Source organism: Dendrobates tinctorius, unplaced genomic scaffold (assembly GCF_039654945.1).
Source record: "Dendrobates tinctorius isolate UK_male_01 unplaced genomic scaffold, ASM3965494v1 ptg000045l, whole genome shotgun sequence".
Taxonomy (NCBI): Eukaryota; Metazoa; Chordata; class Amphibia; order Anura; family Dendrobatidae; genus Dendrobates; species Dendrobates tinctorius.
Window position 1 is genome coordinate 11,028,738 of NW_027361713.1, and position 21,604 is coordinate 11,050,341.

A 21,604-nucleotide genomic window follows, 5' to 3' on the forward strand; every position below is an offset into this window, starting at 1 on the left:
GGCATTATTTGTGCCAAATGGTGGGTACTCCAGTCTGACATTCAGCTGAGTCAACAAAATGTTAATTAAGTAGTTAAAGCCTGTGTGGTTCTTCATAACTTCACCAGGATACATGATTGTTCCTCCTCTACTGGTGTTGTGCGTGGGTTGGACAATGTGCGTAGGGTGAGACCACCTATCAACCCTCAGCGTAGACCGCTCTCTGGGCTCAAAGTGTGTGATATTTTCACAAATTACTTTGTCACCTGAGGGTGAAACTTCTTGGCAAGAGCATGCTGTGTCTGTTATAATTTTTTGGTTTATGTGTGTCTAAATATATATATATTTCTACCCCCTGTTTTATTGCATTGGTAAGCGTATGTTAGTATGCTGACACTGTTTTTTATAATTGACACAGAGACGTTAAATGTAGTAGACAAATGTTTACTTTTGCCTTTTTTTTTTGGGGGGGGGGGGTGTTTAAGCAAAACATATTATTGCCATATGACAACTGTGGCAATGGGACAAATTGTCCTTTTTGCAGATGTCAACATTTGTTCAAAATAACATTTTCACACAGAGACAAAAAAAAAAACATTATGCAATACCAAAATGGCTACATTATAAATTGTGGAAAGTTGGGGAAAGAGAAGGCAGAAGATCAGCCTATGGTTGCTGCTGGCTACTTTTCCCAACATCGCCCTGTGTGGGGGCATACTGTTGCCCATGATGTGGGTAATGTACTGCCTCCTGGGACTGTTGTGGGTACTGGCCAGAGTGATACTGAAGAGGGGAATCTTGTTGGGTCTGGTAGGCCCGTGTCTCATACCCACCAATATATTCATGTCGTCCCCAACCAGGTTGGGACCAGCCTCCAACACTGGGTGGGAACAAGTGGCCATATTGGTGAGGTTGGCTAGAGCCAGACATATGTGGCTGCTGTTGGGAAGGTTGGGTAGGGGGGAGGAAGGGGGTGAGGTGTAGGCCCATGTATTTGAGGATCCTCACAGCCTGCTTGAGCAAGCATGTGTGTGGGGTGTCTAAGGTGCATTAGATTTCTGGGTGAAAGCCGCCACCTCTCCAGATATTCAAATAATTCATATGGGGTATTGGGGTGTGTGCAAGCATCAAGCAGGATCTGAAAACATCCTCGAATACGGAGCCTCACCTCACGGGAAAGGGCACGAAGGTAAAGGGCCAGGCTGCGCGAGTATGCCTCCTCGCCATCATCAGTATTGACTCTAGCCAAATAGTTGAGGACCCCAGTGTCCACATTTGTACGTGTATCCTGGGTAGGGATCTGGCGCCGCCTTCTTCCTCGCCGGGATGGTCCAGCAGGCAGTGGGGAGGCCCGGATCTGGGCAGTTGGGCTGCTGCTCATGTTGCCCTGCTCCTCCAGTATGGCTGATGGTGCAGCAGCAGACGGTCCTGGTTGTGGATGTGGTCCTGGTGGTGGGGTTTGTGGCACAGGCACTGGGTTTTCCCACGAGGATTCTTCACCCATGCTTCTTGTAGGGGGAGAAGATGGGCCAGCCACCTCATCCCCTACAGGATCAATGATGCGCTCTGTATCTGAGCCAGTTCCTCTCTCCGTAAGGTTGGACTGAGTTCTGTTCTGAAATAGAACAGAGCCAAATATAAATCAATATTTTTGGCCCTGTAAAGTATCTGTGTAATGTGGTGTGAGGTATGTACTTACGGTCTCAGATCCAGAATAGGGGCGAGGAAGGAGAGGCAGTCATAATAAATGTATTTCCTCTTTAGGTGGCCCACATCACCACTCCTGGACCGCTGCTGACGTTCCCGCCTGTATCGGTCGCGGATGCTGCGCCACCGTCTCATCACATCTTCCACTGCAATATGACAGGAATTATTCTCAATTTCACATGTTTGATATGTCACATTTGCTAACAGTAGCCTAGGCCTGTGGCCTTCTGGGGTGTGCTTTCTACCCAGGGTGGCATGTATAATTGGGGCATCCAGGCCAGATACACAGGGTCACAGTAGTTCATGTATCAAGTAACTACACTTACTAACTTGGTAGGCTAGGAGGATGAGGAGCTTGTGGTCTGGGCCAAATTATGGCAGTGTAAAACCATGGGTCACATCAAAATCTACCTGCCTCATGAGTAAAAAAAAAGCAGAAGCACAGAAAGGGGGGGGGGGGGGCTGATTCTATATGCATTTTTTGATGTGAGGTAATTTTACACAGTTTTTGGGTTGTACTTACTCAGTTGCTGCTGCTCCTCACGTGGCCGATCACCATAATCGTGGAACATCTGGCGATATATGCGCCTCCATGACGCCTCCTTTCTTGCCCGGTTGGCATAATGGGTATCATGTTGGTCCCAGATTTCTGGCCGCTCCTGCACTAAGACAATAAGCATCTCCACATTGAGGAAATATGGCGCCATGACGCTGCTTTACTCTGTGGAGGCTGACTTCCTGGATGTCTGGAGCGCTTTTTGAGTTCATTTGCATGTCTACGCTTCCTGATGATGGATTGGCCCATTTCCTGTCACCTGCCAAAAGACCTGGGTATTTCTCGCAAGTCACACGTGTGGTGCATGTGTAATTCGTATTTTTTGCGCACCCATAGACTTGCATTGGCGTACTACGGGCGTAGTACGCTGACAATCGCAGCATGCTGCGATTGGGACGGACCGTAGAATACAGACGAGAAATATACGGCTGTTGGGAGCTACCCCATAGAGAATCATTTGTTCGTGTGTAATGCGTGCTTTTAACGCCTCTCACTCGTCCGTATTCCTCTCTAGTGTGACCCCGGCCTTATAATATACTACTATACTATACTACTATATATTTTTGGAAATTGAAAAAATCATGTACTCTAGTTTGTGATTATACCTTTTGGGTACCTTTTAGTTTCAAGACTCACTTCACCTCTGCCCTTTTTGGACATTGTTTTTCCCACCTTTTTTGCTAGGGTGAAATAGAGGAGTGAGGGAGAGCCTACATTGAGTGGGAGCGCCAAAATCGTTCTATTAGGGTGCCAACCTTCACGGATAGGCAGGAATCAAGTGTAGCCATATTGTAGGGTATCCTGTAGGTTAGTTTTTATCTTATGGTATTTTCTATACATACCAGTTTTTTCACTGGGTTGGTGTTTTTTTAATTGAAACTAATAAATCTGTGTTTTAAAGGGAAATATATGTTCACAAAATTCAACCATGGCATTTGAAAACAAACAGGCCAATGCTGTACCCGCCTCCATCCCCAGATTAAGGTCTCTATTACTTATAAAACCCTGCCTACAGGAAATCGAGAAAACATCTTTTTTTTTTTCGAATAATAACTACCGTATGTATGATTTAATAACATTGCAATATAACAGATAAATATCACCGGATATACAGTGGTGATAATGCCGCCATACTGATCATTAACCAAAAGCTCTGTACTACATCATACAATGGCCATATATTACTAATATCAGTTCTACATCATACTCTGCAGCCCATATACGTGTACTGTAGAGGTTCTCAGAAGTTACGTTTTTACTGACTGTTGTCATCCATTTAACTTTTTCTTCGGCCCTGACCACCATTACCTCTTCTTCCATCCATAACTCATTCCTGTAAAATGTAACACACTGCGCTGGCAGTAAACATTAATTTTTCTTTAATAGCGGGTACAGTAGTCGCAGCTGCCTGCAGTGGCCGTGCAATTACATGTGCCCGCTACTTAAGGGAATGAATATTCACTGCTCTCCACTCCCATACACGTGGAGAGCAGAGAATTTTCATTACCTTTAGTAGTAGGCACACATGATTGCACGGCCGCTGCAGCAATTCAGCAGCTGAGGTTACTGTGCCCGCTATTAAAGAGCAATGAATATTCACTGCTCTACACGCACATAGTCCCAAGCGTGGTGAGCAGTGAGTATTCCGGCAACTATCCTCTGCTTGTAAGCAGCGCAAGACATCCCTGCCATGCGCTGCTTACAAGCATAAATCAGCTGCTGGCATCGGACTAGAACGCTGTGAGGGAACGCAGAAGGTAAGTAAGATGGAAGCCATGCATTACAGGATGGGAGATGAGGAGACCATGCATATCATTTTAGGGATGAGTACCATACATACCAGGATGGAGATGAGGGGGCTATGCACTCCAGGATGGGGATGAGGGTGTCATGCATACCAGGATGGGGATAAGGGTGCCATGCATACAAGGCTTATACTCAAGTCAATAAGTTTTCCCAGTTTTTGTAGTAAAGTTAGGTGCCTCGGCTTATACTCTATTATATACAGTAATTCCCCTCTGTGCCCTATACAGTAATATTCCTTTTGTGCCTCACACAATAGCATTGGTTCCTCTGTGTACCTACACAGTAATAATATTCCCACTGGAGTCCCTTATAGTAACAATGCCCCTCCTTACAGTTATACAGCACCCTATAGTAATAATGTCCCGGTGTGCCTCCTTATAATTGTCCTTGAGCACTTATAGTACAAACAACCCTGTGCATTCTTATAATAATAATATCTCCTGTGCTTGCCCTATAATGATATTATAGGCGCACATAGAAATCACAGGAACCCTTTGCAAAAGTCCTATCACAGAACATAGGCTCAGTCACAGCAGGGCAGATTTTCCAGCTTTAGGAGAAACAAATGTATTTCAGCCCTTACAGTTATTTTGCCCCTATTGAATTCCCTTACTGTTCTCGCCCACTATCTTATCCTTTCCATTGCCACCATGAAGTATGATACCCCCAAAAATGCACCAACAGAGAATAACGTTCCCACATTCCTCCACATACAAAACAGAATAAGATGGTCACCCCTGCTCCCCCCTCCCCCCCCCCCACCACAGTATGATGGTCCCTACACACCATGATGGCTTCCAACACAGTATGATGGTTTCCCCAAACATTATAATGGTTAACACACATCCCCCCACACAGGTTAATGGCCACTACACATAGTATGATGGTCCCATCCACAGCCTTCCATATAGTATGATGATCCCCCTCAACACAGTGAAATGGGCCCAGCACAGTCCTTCACATAGTTGGTTTTCCAAAGATCCAACACAGTATGATGGTTCTCCACAGCCCCAATACAGTATGATGGTTCCCTAATACCTCCATATAGTATGATGGTCCCCCCACACCACTATATAATATGATTACACCATAGGCCTCTATATAATATGATAGTGTGCCCACAAACCCAATACATTATGATCGTCCTCCCACAAACCCTATCCAGTGGGATGGGACCCCCACACAGTATTATGTGCCCCACATCCTACCATATAGTATATTAGTCCCCCACAGTCCCAATACGGTTTGATGGTCCTCCCACAGCCTTCCATATGGTATGATGGTCCCTCCACAGTCCCTCATATAGTATGATGGTGCCCCATAACAATGATGATCACCACAGCCCCCCCATATATTATAGTCCCCCTCAGTCCTCTATATAGTATGACCCCATTACAGTATAAGGATCCCTCATATAGTATGATGGCCCCCAACAGGGCCCTATATAGTGTGATGGCACGCCCACAGGCCCCTATATAGTTTAATGATCCCCTCACAGCTTTTCCTATTGAATAATTGTCCCACCCACAGGACCCTATGTAATATGATAGTCCCCCACAGCTTTCCATATAGTATGGTGGACTGCCTCACAAGTCCTTATATAGTATGATGGTGTAGCACACAGTATTATTGGCACCATAGCCCACAAAATAAAAACTAATACTCGCCTAATCCAGCCTTTGCATCCATTGCAGCCATTGTCTCCTCTTCAATCCTGTTTTGTAGTACGTCAGTGTCACAATGTAGTGACATTGTCGTGCTGCAGAATTCCACCTGTGTGGGGCCAGCCTCCAGCATGCAGGAAGCAACCTAAGGCTTTCTGGAGTAACCAGCTTCCTCGGCCACAGCTGCTAAAAGTAACTAAGTCACAATTCATGCAGCCCACACCTGGACCAGCCCATCTGGCATTTGCCAGAATAGCCAGATAGCCAGTCCTGCAGGAACCCTAAACATACAGCCATCGTTAGGAATGCGCAGTCCAGGGAGCTACATGTCCCCCAGAGCTCTGATATCAGCATCACCCAGTCTGTCTGGGATTCCTGGAAGACAGAAAGATCTGCACAAGCCACCATGTTCAGCCAGTGCTGAGCTCCCGCTGCTGCACTCCTCCACAGACTGCTCTCTTCTGCAGTAGCTTTGACTTTTGTAGACTGCCACCTAGTGACTGACCCTAACGTGACAGCTTTGCCATTGTGCAGCGTGTAAGCACAGACCTGTGTGCAGTCTAGTAGACACGCCCAGGCAGGGAGATCACAGAGTCACAGCGAGCTTCGTCTGTTCGGCTATCTACTAGTCTCGCCTGCCTTTCCCATGGTCACCATGAGAGCTGGAGGAGGATTGGTTGGAGGGTGAAAGAGGTGGGGCTAAGACCCGGGAAGCATTGTGTGTTTGCTATGGACCGACTGGCTCCGTTCAGAGGTTGGTATCGCGCTCAGTCTCGGCCACACCGAACGGTGGTGCGGCTAGGGCTTCTCCCTGTGACGGGGCATCGCACGGCTGTGCTGCAAATTAGGTATATGGGTGGGCAAGTTTCCATTGTATGTGGTGGGTGCAGGAGACATGACGCCACCTGTAGGGCTGGCGCTGCATTACCTTGACTCTGCTCAGTTGGAGTTGTTACCTTTAGTAACCAAAGAGAAACCTTTGTAGTAATCGTCTCCCTCGCCTCCTCTCTTGGGCCCCCGTGTGGCCGTGCTATAAAGTTACAGTTTTGCAATGTGGAAGGATGTCAGCCCTGCTTATTGCTATCAGTAACGGCCTGCTCAGATCATCCATGATGGCCGAGCTACCAGCTGTGCACCCGTGTGTGTACGGGACAGCTGTCTGCACACCAAGAGACACTGCATGGGCTGTGGCACCGACTGCACTTCACCTTCTGGCTGCCCCACACTGGTAGCCTACTGCCCCATCACATGGCCGTGACGTGGGCTCCATCTCTGCTGCCCCCATGATATGTCCTTAACGTGGGCTCCATCTCAGCTGCCCCCATGATATGTCCATGACGTGGGCTCCATCTCAGCTGCCCCCATGATATGTCAATGATGTGGGCTCCATCTCAGCTGCCCCCATGATATGTCTATGATGTGGGCTCCATCTCAGCTGCCCCCATGATATGTCTATGATGTGGGCTCCATCTCAGCTGCCCCCATGATATGTCTATGACGTGGGCTCCATCTCTGCTGCCCCCATGACATGTCCGTGACGTGGGCTCCATCTCTGCTGCCCCCATGACATGTCCGTGACGTGGGCTCCATCTCAGCTGCCCCCATCACATGTCCGTGACGTGGGCTCCATCTCAGCTGACCCCATGACGTGGGCTCCATCTCAGCTGCCCCATCACATGTCCATGACGTGGGCTCCATCTCAGCTGCCCCATCACATGTCCGTGACGTGGGCTCCATCTCTGCTGCCCCCATGACATGTCCGTGACGTGGGCTCCATCTCTGCTGCCCCCATGACATGTCCGTGACGTGGGCTCCATCTCTGCTGCCCCCATGACATGTCCGTGACGTGGGCTCCATCTCTGCTGCCCCCATGACATGTCCGTGACGTGGGCTCCATCTCTGCTGCCCCCATGACATGTCCGTGACGTGGGCTCCATCTCTGCTGCCCCCATGACATGTCCGTGACGTGGGCTCCATCTCTGCTGCCCTCATGACATGTCCGTGACGTGGGCTCCATCTCTGCTGCCCTCATGACATGTCCGTGACGTGGGCTCCATCTCTGCTGCCCCCATGACATGTCCGTGACGTGGGCTCCATCTCTGCTGCCCCCATGACATGTCCGTGACGTGGGCTCCATCTCTGCTGCCCCCATGACATGTCCGTGACGTGGGCTCCATCTCTGCTGCCCCCATGACATGTCCGTGACGTGGGCTCCATCTCTGCTGCCCCCATGACATGTCCGTGACGTGGGCTCCATCTCTGCTGCCCCCATGACATGTCCGTGACGTGGGCTCCATCTCTGCTGCCCCCATGACATGTCCGTGACGTGGGCTCCATCTCTGCTGCCCCCATGACATGTCCGTGACGTGGGCTCCATCTCTGCTGCCCTCATGACATGTCCGTGACGTGGGCTCCATCTCTGCTGCCCTCATGACATGTCCGTGACGTGGGCTCCATCTCTGCTGCCCCCATGACATGTCCGTGACGTGGGCTCCATCTCTGCTGCCCCCATGACATGTCCGTGACGTGGGCTCCATCTCTGCTGCCCCCATGACATGTCCGTGACGTGGGCTCCATCTCTGCTGCCCCCATGACATGTCCGTGACGTGGGCTCCATCTCTGCTGCCCCCATGACATGTCCGTGACGTGGGCTCCATCTCTGCTGCCCCCATGACATGTCCGTGACGTGGGCTCCATCTCTGCTGCCCCCATGACATGTCCGTGACGTGGGCTCCATCTCTGCTGCCCCCATGACATGTCCGTGACGTGGGCTCCATCTCTGCTGCCCCCATGACATGTCCGTGACGTGGGCTCCATCTCTGCTGCCCCCATGACATGTCCGTGACGTGGCCTCCATCTCTGCTGCCCCCATGACATGTCCGTGACGTGGCCTCCATCTCTGCTGCCCCCATGACATGTCCGTGACGTGGCCTCCATCTCTGCTGCCCCCATGACATGTCCGTGACGTGGCCTCCATCTCTGCTGCCCCCATGACATGTCCGTGACGTGGGCTCCATCTCTGCTGCCCCCATGACATGTCCGTGACGTGGGCTCCATCTCTGCTGCCCCCATGACATGTCCGTGACGTGGGCTCCATCTCTTCTGCCCCCATGACATGTCCGTGACGTGGGCTCCATCTCTGCTGCCCCCATGACATGTCCGTGACGTGGGCTCCATCTCTGCTGCCCCCATGACATGTCCGTGACGTGGGCTCCATCTCTGCTGCCCCCATGACATGTCCGTGACGTGGGCTCCATCTCTGCTGCCCCCATGACATGTCCGTGACGTGGGCTCCATCTCTGCTGCCCCCATGACATGTCCGTGACGTGGGCTCCATCTCTGCTGCCCCCATGACATGTCCGTGACGTGGGCTCCATCTCTGCTGCCCCCATGACATGGCCGTGACGTGGGCTCCATCTCTGCTGCCCCCATGACATGGCCGTGACGTGGGCTCCATCTCTGCTGCCCCCATGACATGGCCGTGACGTGGGCTCCATCTCTGCTGCCCCCATGACATGGCCGTGACGTGGGCTCCATCTCTGCTGCCCCCATGACATGGCCGTGACGTGGGCTCCATCTCTGCTGCCCCCATGACATGGCCGTGACGTGGGCTCCATCTCTGCTGCCCCCATGACATGGCCGTGACGTGGGCTCCATCTCTGCTGCCCCCATGACATGGCCGTGACGTGGGCTCCATCTCTGCTGCCCCCATGACATGGCCGTGACGTGGGCTCCATCTCTGCTGCCCCCATGACATGGCCGTGACGTGGGCTCCATCTCTGCTCCCCCCCCATCACATGGCCGTGACGTGGGCTCCATCTCTGCTCCCCCCCCATCACATGGCCGTGACGTGGGCTCCATCTCTGCTCCCCCCCCATCACATGGCCGTGACGTGGGCTCCATCTCTGCTGCCCCCCCATCACATGGCCGTGACGTGGGCTCCATCTCTGCTGCCCCCCCATCACATGGCCGTGACGTGGGCTCCATCTCTGCTGCCCCCCATCTCATGGCCGTGACGTGGGCTCCATCTCTGCTGCCCCCCCATCACATGGCCGTGACGTGGGCTCCATCTCTGCTGCCCCCCATCACATGGCCGTGACGTGGGCTCCATCTCTGCTGCCCCCCATCACATGGCCGTGACGTGGGCTCCATCTCTGCTGCCCCCCATGACATGGCCGTGACGTGGGCTCCATCTCTGCTGCCCCCCATGACATGGCCGTGACGTGGGCTCCATCTCTGCTGCCCCCCATCACATGGCCGTGACGTGGGCTCCATCTCTGCTGCCCCCCATCACATGGCCGTGACGTGGGCTCCATCTCTGCTGCCCCCCATCACATGGCCGTGACGTGGGCTCCATCTCTGCTGCCCCCCATCACATGGCCGTGACGTGGGCTCCATCTCTGCTGCCCCCCCATCACATGTCCATGAGACAATTATACTAAGTGACATAATTTCATTGTATGCAATGTGTTGGCCGACTTTGGTGACAAAGGGGTGATATTGCCCACCTGTTAGCATAACTGAGTGGACTGCTGTGTTCTGTAGTTTCTAGTTGTAGCTTAAAGAGAGATTTTTTTTATCTTTTTCCCCTAAATCTAGGTGATGCTTTTGATAAACCACCATGCCGTGGCTGTTCTTCTTATCTCTTGGAGCCTTATGTTAAGTGTGCTGAGTGCGGACCTCCTGAATTTCTACTCTGTCTGCAGGTAAGTCATTTCTAGCTTTGTCACATTTTGCTATGCACAGATTTTGGACTGGTTTAACTAATTTTCTAACATAGAAAATTCTGCACCAAAGTATCGACTCTCATCCTTTCTGTTTGAACCCTGTCCTAATTTATGAAACCTGTTTCCATTCTTTTGATTGGAGGAATTTCAGTGCATTCAGATCTGCCCTTGTCATCAAAGTGTCTCAGCTGCAGATGAAGTCCAATCACAACAGTGAACATATTAGAGTGTAAAAATGCTAATATGGAGTAGCTGCTTGTAAATTTATCATCTACATGTTATGCTCTAACATTTTGGAGAGCCTGTGTTGGTGAACCTATGCTGCCAATCTGAAGAAAAAGAGCTGCAATGTAAAGCATGGATGGGGGGTGTGTAATGCAGAAACCTGATTGTTAATTTCACTTTAGCTCAGACACAAAGGAAACAATATAGGTACGTTCCTGCTCATTGTTCTGTCTAAGGGTGAATTCATGCTTTGTAGATTTTGTTGTGGAAACTTACGTATGCTACTTTCTTATTTATTTGAAGCAACCACATTCAAGTTAGTGTAGCTGGTTTTAAGTTTCAGAAATTTTTGCAAGAAAATAAGCTCTTGAATTCACACTTCAAAAGTCATTAGATTCATGCTACTGTAACAACAGGCAGCATGAATTTGAGCTGTGTAATTTCAACCGTGTACATTTTTCCTCTAAAACACTGTAGCATTTCAGAGAAAAGATGGTTTAAAAAGCTGTCTGAGGACTATGGGGAGAGGCTGGGCTCTTGGGACGATAAAGAGAGGCTGGGCTTTGGGGAGACCTTGGGCTCTTAGGAGAGACCAAATGTGGTTTCTGGCCAGCTTCTCACTGCCCCAATCCTTTGACTGAAAGTTCTTTATGTACGCACAGAAAATGGCCAGAGATCACATCAGACTATTCAGGTCTCTCCCTATAGTTCTAACACTACTTCAAGTGTTTATTTCTGTTAATGTTGATGATTATGGCTTACAGCAAGTGAAAACCCAAAAGTCATTATCTCAGTAAATTAGAATAATACATTATAACACCAACTTGAAAAATGATTTTAAAATCCGAAATGTTGGCCTGCTGAAATGTATGTTCCGTAAAAGCACTCAATACTTGGTCGGGGATCCTTTTGCATCAATTAGTGCATCAATACGGCGTGACATGGAGACAATCAGCCTGTGGCACTGCTGAGATGTTATGGAAGCCCAAGTTGCTTTGATAGCAGCCTTCATCTCATCTGCATTGTTGGGTCTGGTGTCTCTCATCTTCTTGACAATAGGTGAGTCGAGTTTGCCGACCAATCAAGCACTGTTGTTTTTAACATCTTAATGACCGGAGCTTTTTTCAGTTTTGTGTTTTTCTCTCCTCTTTTTCCCAGAACCATAACTTTTTTATTTTTCCATCAATATGGCCATGTGAGGGCATATTTTTTGCGGGATGAGTCGTACTTTTCAACGACACTATTGGTTTACCATGTCGTGTACTCGAAAACGGGAAAAAAATTCCAAGTGCGGTGAAATTGCAAAAAAAAAAGTGCAATCCCACACTTGTTTTTTTGTTTGGCTTTTTTGCTAAGTTAACTAAATGCTAAATCTGACCTGCCATTATGATTCTCCAGGTCACTACGAGTTCATAGACACCAAACATGTCAAGGTTCTCTGTTATCTAAGTGGTGAAAAAAAATTCCAAAGTTTGCTAAAAAAAAAAAATTATGCCATTTTCCGACTTGTAGCGTCTCCATTTTTCGTGATCTCAGGTCGGGTGAGGGCTTATTTTTTGCGTGTCAAGCTGACATTTTTAATGTTATTACTTTTGTGCAGATACGTTCTTTTGATCACCCATTATTGCATTTTAATGCAACATTGCGGCGACCAAGAAAAAAGTAATTTTGGCGTTTTTGATTTTTTTTTTTTTTCTCGCTATGCCGTTTAGCAATCAGGCTAGAAGCATCCCGTACTTGATCGGCTCTGCAACCTATAGGTGATGCTCAGATCGCCTATATGTAGCAGAAATACAGCATTGCTATGAGCGCTGACCACAGGGTGGCGCTCAAAGCAATCTGCCATCAATAACCATAGAGGTCTCGAGGAGACTATTGGTTGTCGTGGCAACGCGTCGCTGACCCCTGATCGTGACGGGGGTTGGCGATGCTCTCATTTCCAGCCATCTGCCGGAAGCTCCAGTTATATGCCCGGTGTCGGCGTTTGACAGCGGGATTTAACTAGTTAATAGGCACGGGCGGATCACTATTCCACTCGCGCCTATTGCGGGCACATGTCAGCGGTCAGTAAGGGGTTAAACCAGGTATTGGTACATTTGGCAGTGTGGACTGGTGCCAAGTCCTGCTGGAGAAGGAAATTTCTATCTCCAAAAAGCTTGTCGGCGGAGGGAAGCATGAAGTTCTTTTTCCTGATAGACGGCTGCGCTGACTTTCGTCCTGATAAAACACAGTGGCCCTACACCAGCAGGTGACATGGCTCCCCAAACCATTACTGATTGTGGAAACTTTACACTAGACGTCAAGCAGCTTGGATTGTGTGCCTCTTCACTCTTCCTCCTGACTCTGAGACCTTGATTTCCAAATGAAATGCAAAATTTACTTTCATCTGAAAACAACACTTTGGACCACTGAGGAACAGTCCAGTTTTTTTCTCATTAGCCCTGGTAAGACGCTTCTGGCATTGTCTATTGGTCATGAGTGGCTTGACACAAGGAATGTCTTGTAGCCCATGTCCTGGATACGTCTCTGTGTGGTGGCTCTTAAAGCAACAACTCCAGCAGCCATCCACCCCTTGTGAATCTCCTCCCAATTTGTGAATGGCCTTTTCTTAACAATCCTTTCAAGACTTCGGTTATGCCAGTTGCTTGTGCACCTTTTTCTACCACACTTTCTCCTTCCACTCAACTTTCCATTAATATGCTTGTATACAGCACTCTGTGAACAGCCAGCTTCTTTAGCAATGACCCTTTGTGGCTTACCCTCCTTGTGGAGTATGTCACAGACTGCCTTCTGGACATCTGTCAAATCAGCAGTCTTCTCCATGATTATTATGGAGCCTACTAGAACAGGCTAAGGGACCTTTTTAAATGCTTAGGAAGCCTTTGCATTTGTTTTTTTGTTAATTATTCTAATTTACTGAAATAATGACATTTGGGTTTTCATTGGCTGTAAGCCATAATTATCAACATTAACAGAAATAAATCACTCTGTAATGACTATATAATTTGAGTTTCACTTTTTGTATTGAAGAACTGAAATTAACTTTTTGACGATATTCTAATTTTGTGAGATGCACCTGTATATCTACCGTATATACTCGAATATAAGCCGAGATTTTCAGCCCATTTTTTTGGGCTGAAAGTCCCCCTCTCAGCTTATATTCGAGTCATATACACCAGGGGGGAGGGGGGGCGGGAGGTGTCAGGTCATTCTTACCTCCCCTGGCACAGTCTCTGCAGCCTCCAGCTTCTCCGTGATCTCCCTCCAGCGGTCACATGGTACCGCTCATTAAACTCATGAATATGCGCATATTCATGAGTTTTGATGAGCGGTACCACGTGACCGCTGAAGGCAGGAAGGGAGATCGCGGAGAAGCTGGGGGCAGAAGAGACAGCGCCAGGATGGGTAAGTATAGCGATACTCACCTGTCCTGCGTCTATCGCTGCTTGCTGCTGTCTGGCACGTCATCTGTCAGTGACGTTCAGACAGCAGAGGGCACGGTGACGTGGTTAGTGCGTGCCGCGCCCCCTGCAGTCTGAACATCACTGACAGATGATGTGCCAGACAGCAGCAAGCAGCGATGGACCGGGGACAGGTGAATATCTCAGGTGCCAGCAGTGACACCGGCACCTGGCCCCAGCGACGGAGAGGTGAGTATGTAATTTTTTTTATTTTTAAATGTGGCAGCACATGGGGCCATAATCTATGGAGCATCTTATGGGGGCAGCATATGGGGGAATAATCTATGGAGCATCTTATGGGGGCAGCATATGGGGGCATAATCTATGGAGCATCTTATGGGGGCAGCATATGGGGGCATAATCTATGGAGCATCTTATGGGGGCAGCATATGGGGGCATAATCTATGGAGCATCTTATGGGGGCATAACCTTTATGGAGCAGCATATGGGGCATATTATTCTATGGAGCATCTTATGGGGCCATCATGAACTGTATGGAACATTATGTGGGGCTCCTGATTCAATATGGATATTCAAAAACATTTAACCTACTGATGTCTCAATTAATTTTACTTTTATTGGTGTCTATTTTTATTTTTGAAATTTACCAGTAGCTGCTGCATTTTCCACCCTAGGCTTTTACTCGAGTCAATAAGTTTTCCCAGTTTTTTGTGGCAAAATTAGGGGGGTCGGCTTATACTCGAGTATATACGGTATCTATCTTAGATACCCAATACTAAATTATGTTCAGACTATTACCACCATCTTTCGAATAGTAAAAAAGTATATACGTTCATATTTTTAATTATAACATTGATTTTTATTAATTATGATAATTATTAAATCATATTATAACATAGTAACATAGTTATTAAGGTTGAAGGAAGACTTTAAGTCCATCTAGTTCAACCCATATCCTATCCTAACTTGCCCTAACATGTTGATCCAGAGGAAGGCAAAAAAAACCCATGTGGCAAACAGTAAGCTTCACATTGGGGAAAAAAATTCCTTCCCAACTCCACATACGGCAATCAGACTAGCTCCCTGGATCCCTTATATCATATTATATAATATTATTAAATCACACAACCAGACAAACAATAATTGTAAACTAGCTCCTAAAAAAACCCTTTAAAACCTATTTAGGGCAGTGTGATTCATGAATTAATATTGATAAGCATTCATATAATATTGCACATCATGTATTTGCAATACCAGGCTCAAGTATATTGTTTTATAACATAAGACATCATATAGCTATAAAATGTAGTCAAAGTACAATCATTGGGTCTTGAATATACATTTAAAGAGGAGTCAGAATTATGACACAATAACAAGGAACCTCATTTCTCCTGACCCCCAGCTTACAGCTGCATATGTGTCTTTAAGTTCGGATCAGGAGATGCTCCGTTTGTATTTGTACCGTGAAATAAACTTGCACAAACCAAGCTTTAGTTGTATATAATGTTATGCATACTTCCGTGCAGAACCCAACTATTTGATAGTGCCTCGCTCTATATACTTGTGTTGAGCAAGGCCATGCCCACCAGTCAGCTTCTGGCCAGGAGTATACATGGTGCATTCATCACTGCCGTTCCTGGCTCTGAAACCTCAGCATTCCCGCAGCTCACAGTATGTGAGTGACTGCAGACTTAGCAGTTTAAACTGAAAAGACCTCCTTAAAGGGAATCTGTCACCCCTTTTTTTGAGATATCATTCAATTGTGTGTCACATAAGGATTCTCTTAGTACTTTTGCTTCCCCCAGACCCCGCACCTTTCATGCATAAATACCTTTTTTATATCGGTTCAGATGTATGTAAACTGCCACGGTCCGGTCCGATGGGCGGGGCTTATTCAACCGCTCCGTCTTGCTCTACACAAGAAGAAATGCAAGACGGGGGGGGGGGGGAGAGCAGGTAAATAAGCCCCGCCCAGCGGACCGGACAGTGGCAGTTTACATACATTTGAACCGATATAAAAAAGGTATTTATGCCTGAAAGGTGCGGGGTCAGGGGGAAGCAAAAGTACTAAGAGAATCCTTATGTGACACACAATTGAATGATATCATTAAATGATATCTCAAAAAAGGGGTGACAGATTCACTTTAAGAGGTGCACGTTTCTTAGTAAATCATGACCGTTGGGTAAGTGGCGTCCACCTTCATGGGCACCTCACTTACAAATTCTGCTCCATTCAGAGGCTTGTGTAAAACTTGTGGCATAAGAAAAACCCCCGTCCCACCGCACTTTGAACTGGATGAAAATTGTGTGATGCCAACAGTCACAATAATTTAGTGCAGTTTAAAGTTGCACAAAAATGTAGCAACTTTTTAAACCTTTTTACTCCATAATTCTGTCGTAAAAGGTTTGATGAATCAAGCCACCGTGTGGTAAAAATGACATGGCAACATGATTCTCCAGGCCATAACGATTATGGTCATTGTAAATGTGTGGGTTTTTTTTTTATAACTGTTTTAGTGGCTTAAAAATTTGAGTATTGTAAGTAGCAGCACGGTGGTTCAGTGGTTAGCACTGTTGCCTTGCAGCCCTGGAGTTTTGGGTTGAAATCTCCCAAAGGACAGCATGTGCAAGGATATTGTATGTTCTCTGCGTGTTTGTGTGGGTTTCCTTCCAAACTCGAATGAAAGTGACATACTGATAGGGAATTTAGATGATTGGCACTGTCCCCTTTGGGAGCTCACAATCTCTATGAGCGCTGAGGAATTAATGGTGCTATGTGAGTAAAATAAATTATACAAAATAAACAATGATTTGTTGCCATTTTTCAAAAGCCATAGCTTTTTTTTTTTTTTTTTCCTTCCATGGGATGAGTGAGGCACATGCGTGAGATTTGCAGGAGTTGGCGATGACGGCAGCTGCTGCAAATTATGTTTTTGTGCATGATAACATGGAAGAGGGCTGACTAGCCTGGTGGAAGCTAACGCTCCTTCAACTAGTCAGAGCCCTAATTAGCATAGGAAATGAGGAAACGCTTTTTTAAACCTTGTTTTTACAGCAAACATGTTATACATGGGCTGGTTAGGCAGGGAATTTACTCATAAATAAGTGAAAGCTGCTGGGCACGGGGAACCTGACAGTTTCCCTTTAACTGCTTTTACTATATCCTGCATTACTGTTGTATATACACTTCTTCACGGTCTGCTATAAAGAAGATCATCCTGAAGCTGGAGAACAAACATGGCAGCCACTGGAAACTTCAGCAGACTTCATACTGCTATTGCAACCCATTGATCCCCGCCATGATATATAGTGGGGCTGACAAGCCCACCCTGAAGGGAGACCTGGGCAGTGTAGTGTGGCTTAAATGCTGTCGTCAGTGATTAGCTGCATTTAAGGTGTTAACACCAGCAATCACAGCTAACTTCAATCGTTGCTGTTAGGGCACATCGAGACATCCGTACTAATACCGCAATGCATGCATGGTCCACATCTTTTCTGACCTGAATGTCACATCCGCAATGAAATATACCGGTATATGAAGCTGCCAAGCTCGGGTCTGGCTATTTGCATCAATCTGTGCATTATGGTCCGATCTCAGACCAAATTTGTATGGACATCTAAATGCGCCCTTAGCGTCAGATGACATATGTGGGTTGGACTCAGATCTTGCACTCTTGGATGGATGTACAGTGGTAAGGAAAGTATTCAGACCCCGTAAAATTTTTCACTCTATGTTTCTTTGCAGCCATTTGGTGAATTCAGAAAAGTTCATTTTTTTTCTCATTAATGTATACTCTGCACCCCATCTTGACTGAAAAAAAAACAGAAATGTAGAAATTTTTGCAAATTTATTAAAAAAAAGAAAAACTGAAATATCACATGGTCATAAGTATTCAGACCCTTTGCTCAGACACTCATATTTAGGTCACATGCTTTGCATTTCCTTTTGATCCTTCTTGAGATGGTTCTACCCCTTCATTGGAGTCCAGCTGTGTTAAATTAAACTGATAGGACTTGATTTGTAAAGGCACACACCTGTCTATATAAGAGCTCACAGTGCATGTCAGACCAAATGAGAATCATGAGATCAAAGGAACTGACCAAGGAGCTCAGAGACAGAATTGTGGCAAGGCACAGATCTGGCCAAGGTAACTAATTTCTGCAGTACTCAAGATTCCTAAGAGCACAGTGGCCTCCATAATCCTTAAATGAAAGAAGTTTGGGACCACCAGAAGTCTTCCTATGCCTGGTCGTCCAACCAAACTGAGCAATCGTGGGAGAAGAGCCTTAGTGAGGTAAAGAAGAACCGCAAGATCACTGTGGCTGAGCTCCAGAGATGCAGTAGGGAGATGGGAGAATGTTCCACAAAGTCAATTATCACTGCAGCCCTCCACCAGTTGAGCTTTTATGGCAGAGTAGCCCGACATAAGCCTCTTCTCAGTGCAAGACATATGAAAGCCCCCATAGAGTTTGCTAAAAAAACACATGAAGGACTCCCAGACTATGAGAAATAAGATTCTCTGGTATGATGAGACGAAGATAGAACTTTTTGGTGATAATTATAAATGGTATGTGTGGAGAAAACCAGGCACTGCTCATCACCTGCCCAATACAATCCCAACAGTGAAACATGGTGGTGGCAGCATCATTCTATGGAGGTGTTTTTCAGCTGCAGGGACAGGACGGCGGGTTGCCATTGAAGGTAACATGAATGTGGCCAAGTACAGAGATATCCTGGATGAAAACCTCTTCCAGAGTGCTCTGGACCTCAGACTTGGCCGAAGGTTCTTCTTCCAACAAGACAATGACCCTAAGCACTCAGCTAAAATAACAAAGGAGTGGCTTCGGAACAACTCTGTGACCATTCTTGACTGGCCTAGCCAGCACCCTGACCTAAACCCAGTTGAGCATCTCTGGAGAGACCAGAAAATAGCTGTCCACCAACGTTCAACATCCAACCTGACGGAACTGGAGGGGATCTGCAAGGAAGAATGGTAGAGGATCCCCAAATCCAGGTGAATCCAAGAAGATTCATGGCTGTGCTAGCTCAAAAGGGCGCTGCTATTCAATACTGAGCAAAGGGTCTGAATACTTATAACCATGTGATATGTCAGTTTTTCTTTTTTAATATATTTGCAAAAATTTCTACATTTGTGTTTTTTTTTAAGTCAAGATGGGATGTAGTATGTACATTAATGAGAAAAAAATGAACTTTTTTGAACTTACCAAATGGCTGCAATGAAACAGAGTGAAAAAATTTAAAGGGGTCTGAATACTTTCTGTATCCAATGTATCTGTCATGGTGCATTAAGGGGTTGATAAGGATCTGTCATTACTCTCTTGTACCTTCAGCATATGAGTATTGACAGTTTCATGTAAATCATTACAAAATCTAACAAAGTCTTGAGTGGATTTGAATCGCAATGTAAATTGTTATTCACATGGAGTAATATAAGTTGTAATTATGTGAATTTTTACATGTTCATTGTAGTTTATATAATTTTAATGGGATTCATTTTACAAGCAATGTATTGTCTGTTTTTTTCATTTAGTGCTTTTCAAGAGGCTTCGAATATAAGAAACATCAAAGTGATCATAATTACGAGATAATGGTAAATATGATTTTAATGATTTTGCCTAACACAGTAATAGAGTGCAACTCAATAGAAAACTATTTTTGACTTTGGCTACAAACTAAAATATTTACAAAAATTGCCATTTATCAAACATGAGTGGCAATGTTACAGGAGATACAGTAACTTAAAAAACTTTTATTAATATTTATTTATATAGCGCCATTAATTCCATGGTGCTGTACTTGAGAAGGGAGGTTACATACAAAGTTATAGATATCGTTAACAGTAAACAAATTTATAATGACAGACTGGTACAGAGGGGAGAGGACTCTGTCCTTGCGGACTTACATTATATGGGATAGTGGGAAAGAGACAGAAGGTCGGGGTGCAGCAGCTCTGGTGGTTTTGAGGCGGCGGCTCGGGCGGTGGTGAGGCGGCAGAATGGTTGTTGCAGGCTGTAAGCTTTCCTGAAAAGATGGGTTTTCAGGTTCCGTTTGAAGGATCCGAGAGTGCTGGATAATCGGACGTGTTGAGGCATGGAATTCCAGAGGATAGGAGGAAAGATAATGAGTTCAGTTTTGTCTACATTGAGTTTAGGAAGCGAGAGGTGCAAAAGGAGGATATGGCTGATAGACACTCCGGGATTCTGGACAGCAGAGAGGTGACATCTGGGCCAGAGCGGTAGATCTGAGTGTTGTCTGCATACAGGTGGTACTGGAAGCCATGGGACTTTGAGTTGCCCTGTTATGAATGAGTCACCGAGGAGGAAAAAACAAAAAGGAAGCTAAGCCCAGAAAACCGGAGAGGTTGGTAACTAGCGGATTGCAGACCCCTGATCCTATCCACAACAACTACCAGTAGCCGTGGAGCGTGCCTATGGTGGTCCTAGACGCCTCGTCACGGCCGGAGAACTAAATAAGCCTAAAGAAAGAAAGGGAAAATGTAAACTGCCCCAGAGCAGACCCCAAAGCAATAGACAGCCCCCAACATGTATTGTCGGTGAAACAAGATGAAAACACAGACACAGGTAGAACGATAGGCTGAGCAAACGATGGGCCCCTCGCTAACTAGAAAGGACAGGAAAGAAAAGCTGCTGTCTGCAATCACGCAAAAAACCCTGCCAAAAAGAATGTCCAACACGTCTGATAGAAAAAGGCCCTGAAGTCGCTAGACTTCAAATCACTACATCAGCACTTAGGTATATTCTGAAGACAGAGCAAAAGAGATCAACTGATCAGAGACATAATGGGGATTCAACCCAGTCCCAGCCAGGGCTGGCTGAAAACAAAAACTAAGTAAACCAGACAAAAACTCATATGAACAATAGCAGAGAAAACTTAGCTTTAGGAAGGCAGGAACCAAACTGGAAACCAGGAGCCACAGTCAGGAAAAATCACCAGCAAGAAACTAGGGAGTCGGCTGCCTTAAATCCAATCAGAAACTCCTGATGTCCAATCGCAGTTCTCTTCCTCAGGTGGCCGGTCTCTGCCATTTAGATCAGCTTCATTACCTCCCTTCACCAACAGAGGGAGTCCAGATAGAGAACTCACTACTCCTCTGTCAGCACAGCCAGCTCCATAACCCTCACCAGAAGCCAGAGGCAAACCCGAAAATGAGCTCACAACATTGTCCTAGGCCAAGAGTATAGATGGAAAAAAGTAGGGGCCCCAGGACAGAGCCTTGAGGGACTCCAACAGAGGGCGGGCCAACAGAGGGCGGGATGAGGAGGTAGTGTAGGAGTGGAAAACGCTGAAAGTGCGGTCAGAAATGTATGAGGCAATCCAGGACAGGACAAGGTCTTGGATGCCAAGGGACGAATGAATTTGTAGCAGTAGGCAGTGGTCGACTGTCGAAGGCAGAGGACAGGTCAAGAAGGAGGAGGATGGAGAACTGTCTGTTAGCTTTGGCTGTGAGTAAGCCATTAGTAATTTTGGTCAGGGCA

The 21,604-nt window shown here is 46.7% G+C and overlaps 1 protein-coding gene across 2 annotated transcripts in view; it reads left to right on the plus strand.

Moving 5' to 3' along the window:
- The first annotated feature begins 6,291 nt into the window (after nt 1-6,291).
- The window catches only part of TADA2A (transcriptional adaptor 2A), a 252,718-nt gene continuing 237,405 nt past the window's right edge, over nt 6,292-21,604 (plus strand). Inside the window, exons 1-3 of one of the 2 annotated variants that reach the window (XM_073575616.1) lie at nt 6,292-6,466; nt 10,312-10,418; nt 19,639-19,698. In XM_073575616.1, the coding sequence (XP_073431717.1) occupies nt 6,442-6,466; nt 10,312-10,418; nt 19,639-19,698 (192 nt within the window). In that variant the 5' untranslated portion in view covers nt 6,292-6,441. Of the gene's footprint in view, nt 6,561-10,311; nt 10,419-19,638; nt 19,699-21,604 lie in introns of both variants that reach the window. The other variant, XM_073575617.1, reaches the window with a different exon arrangement.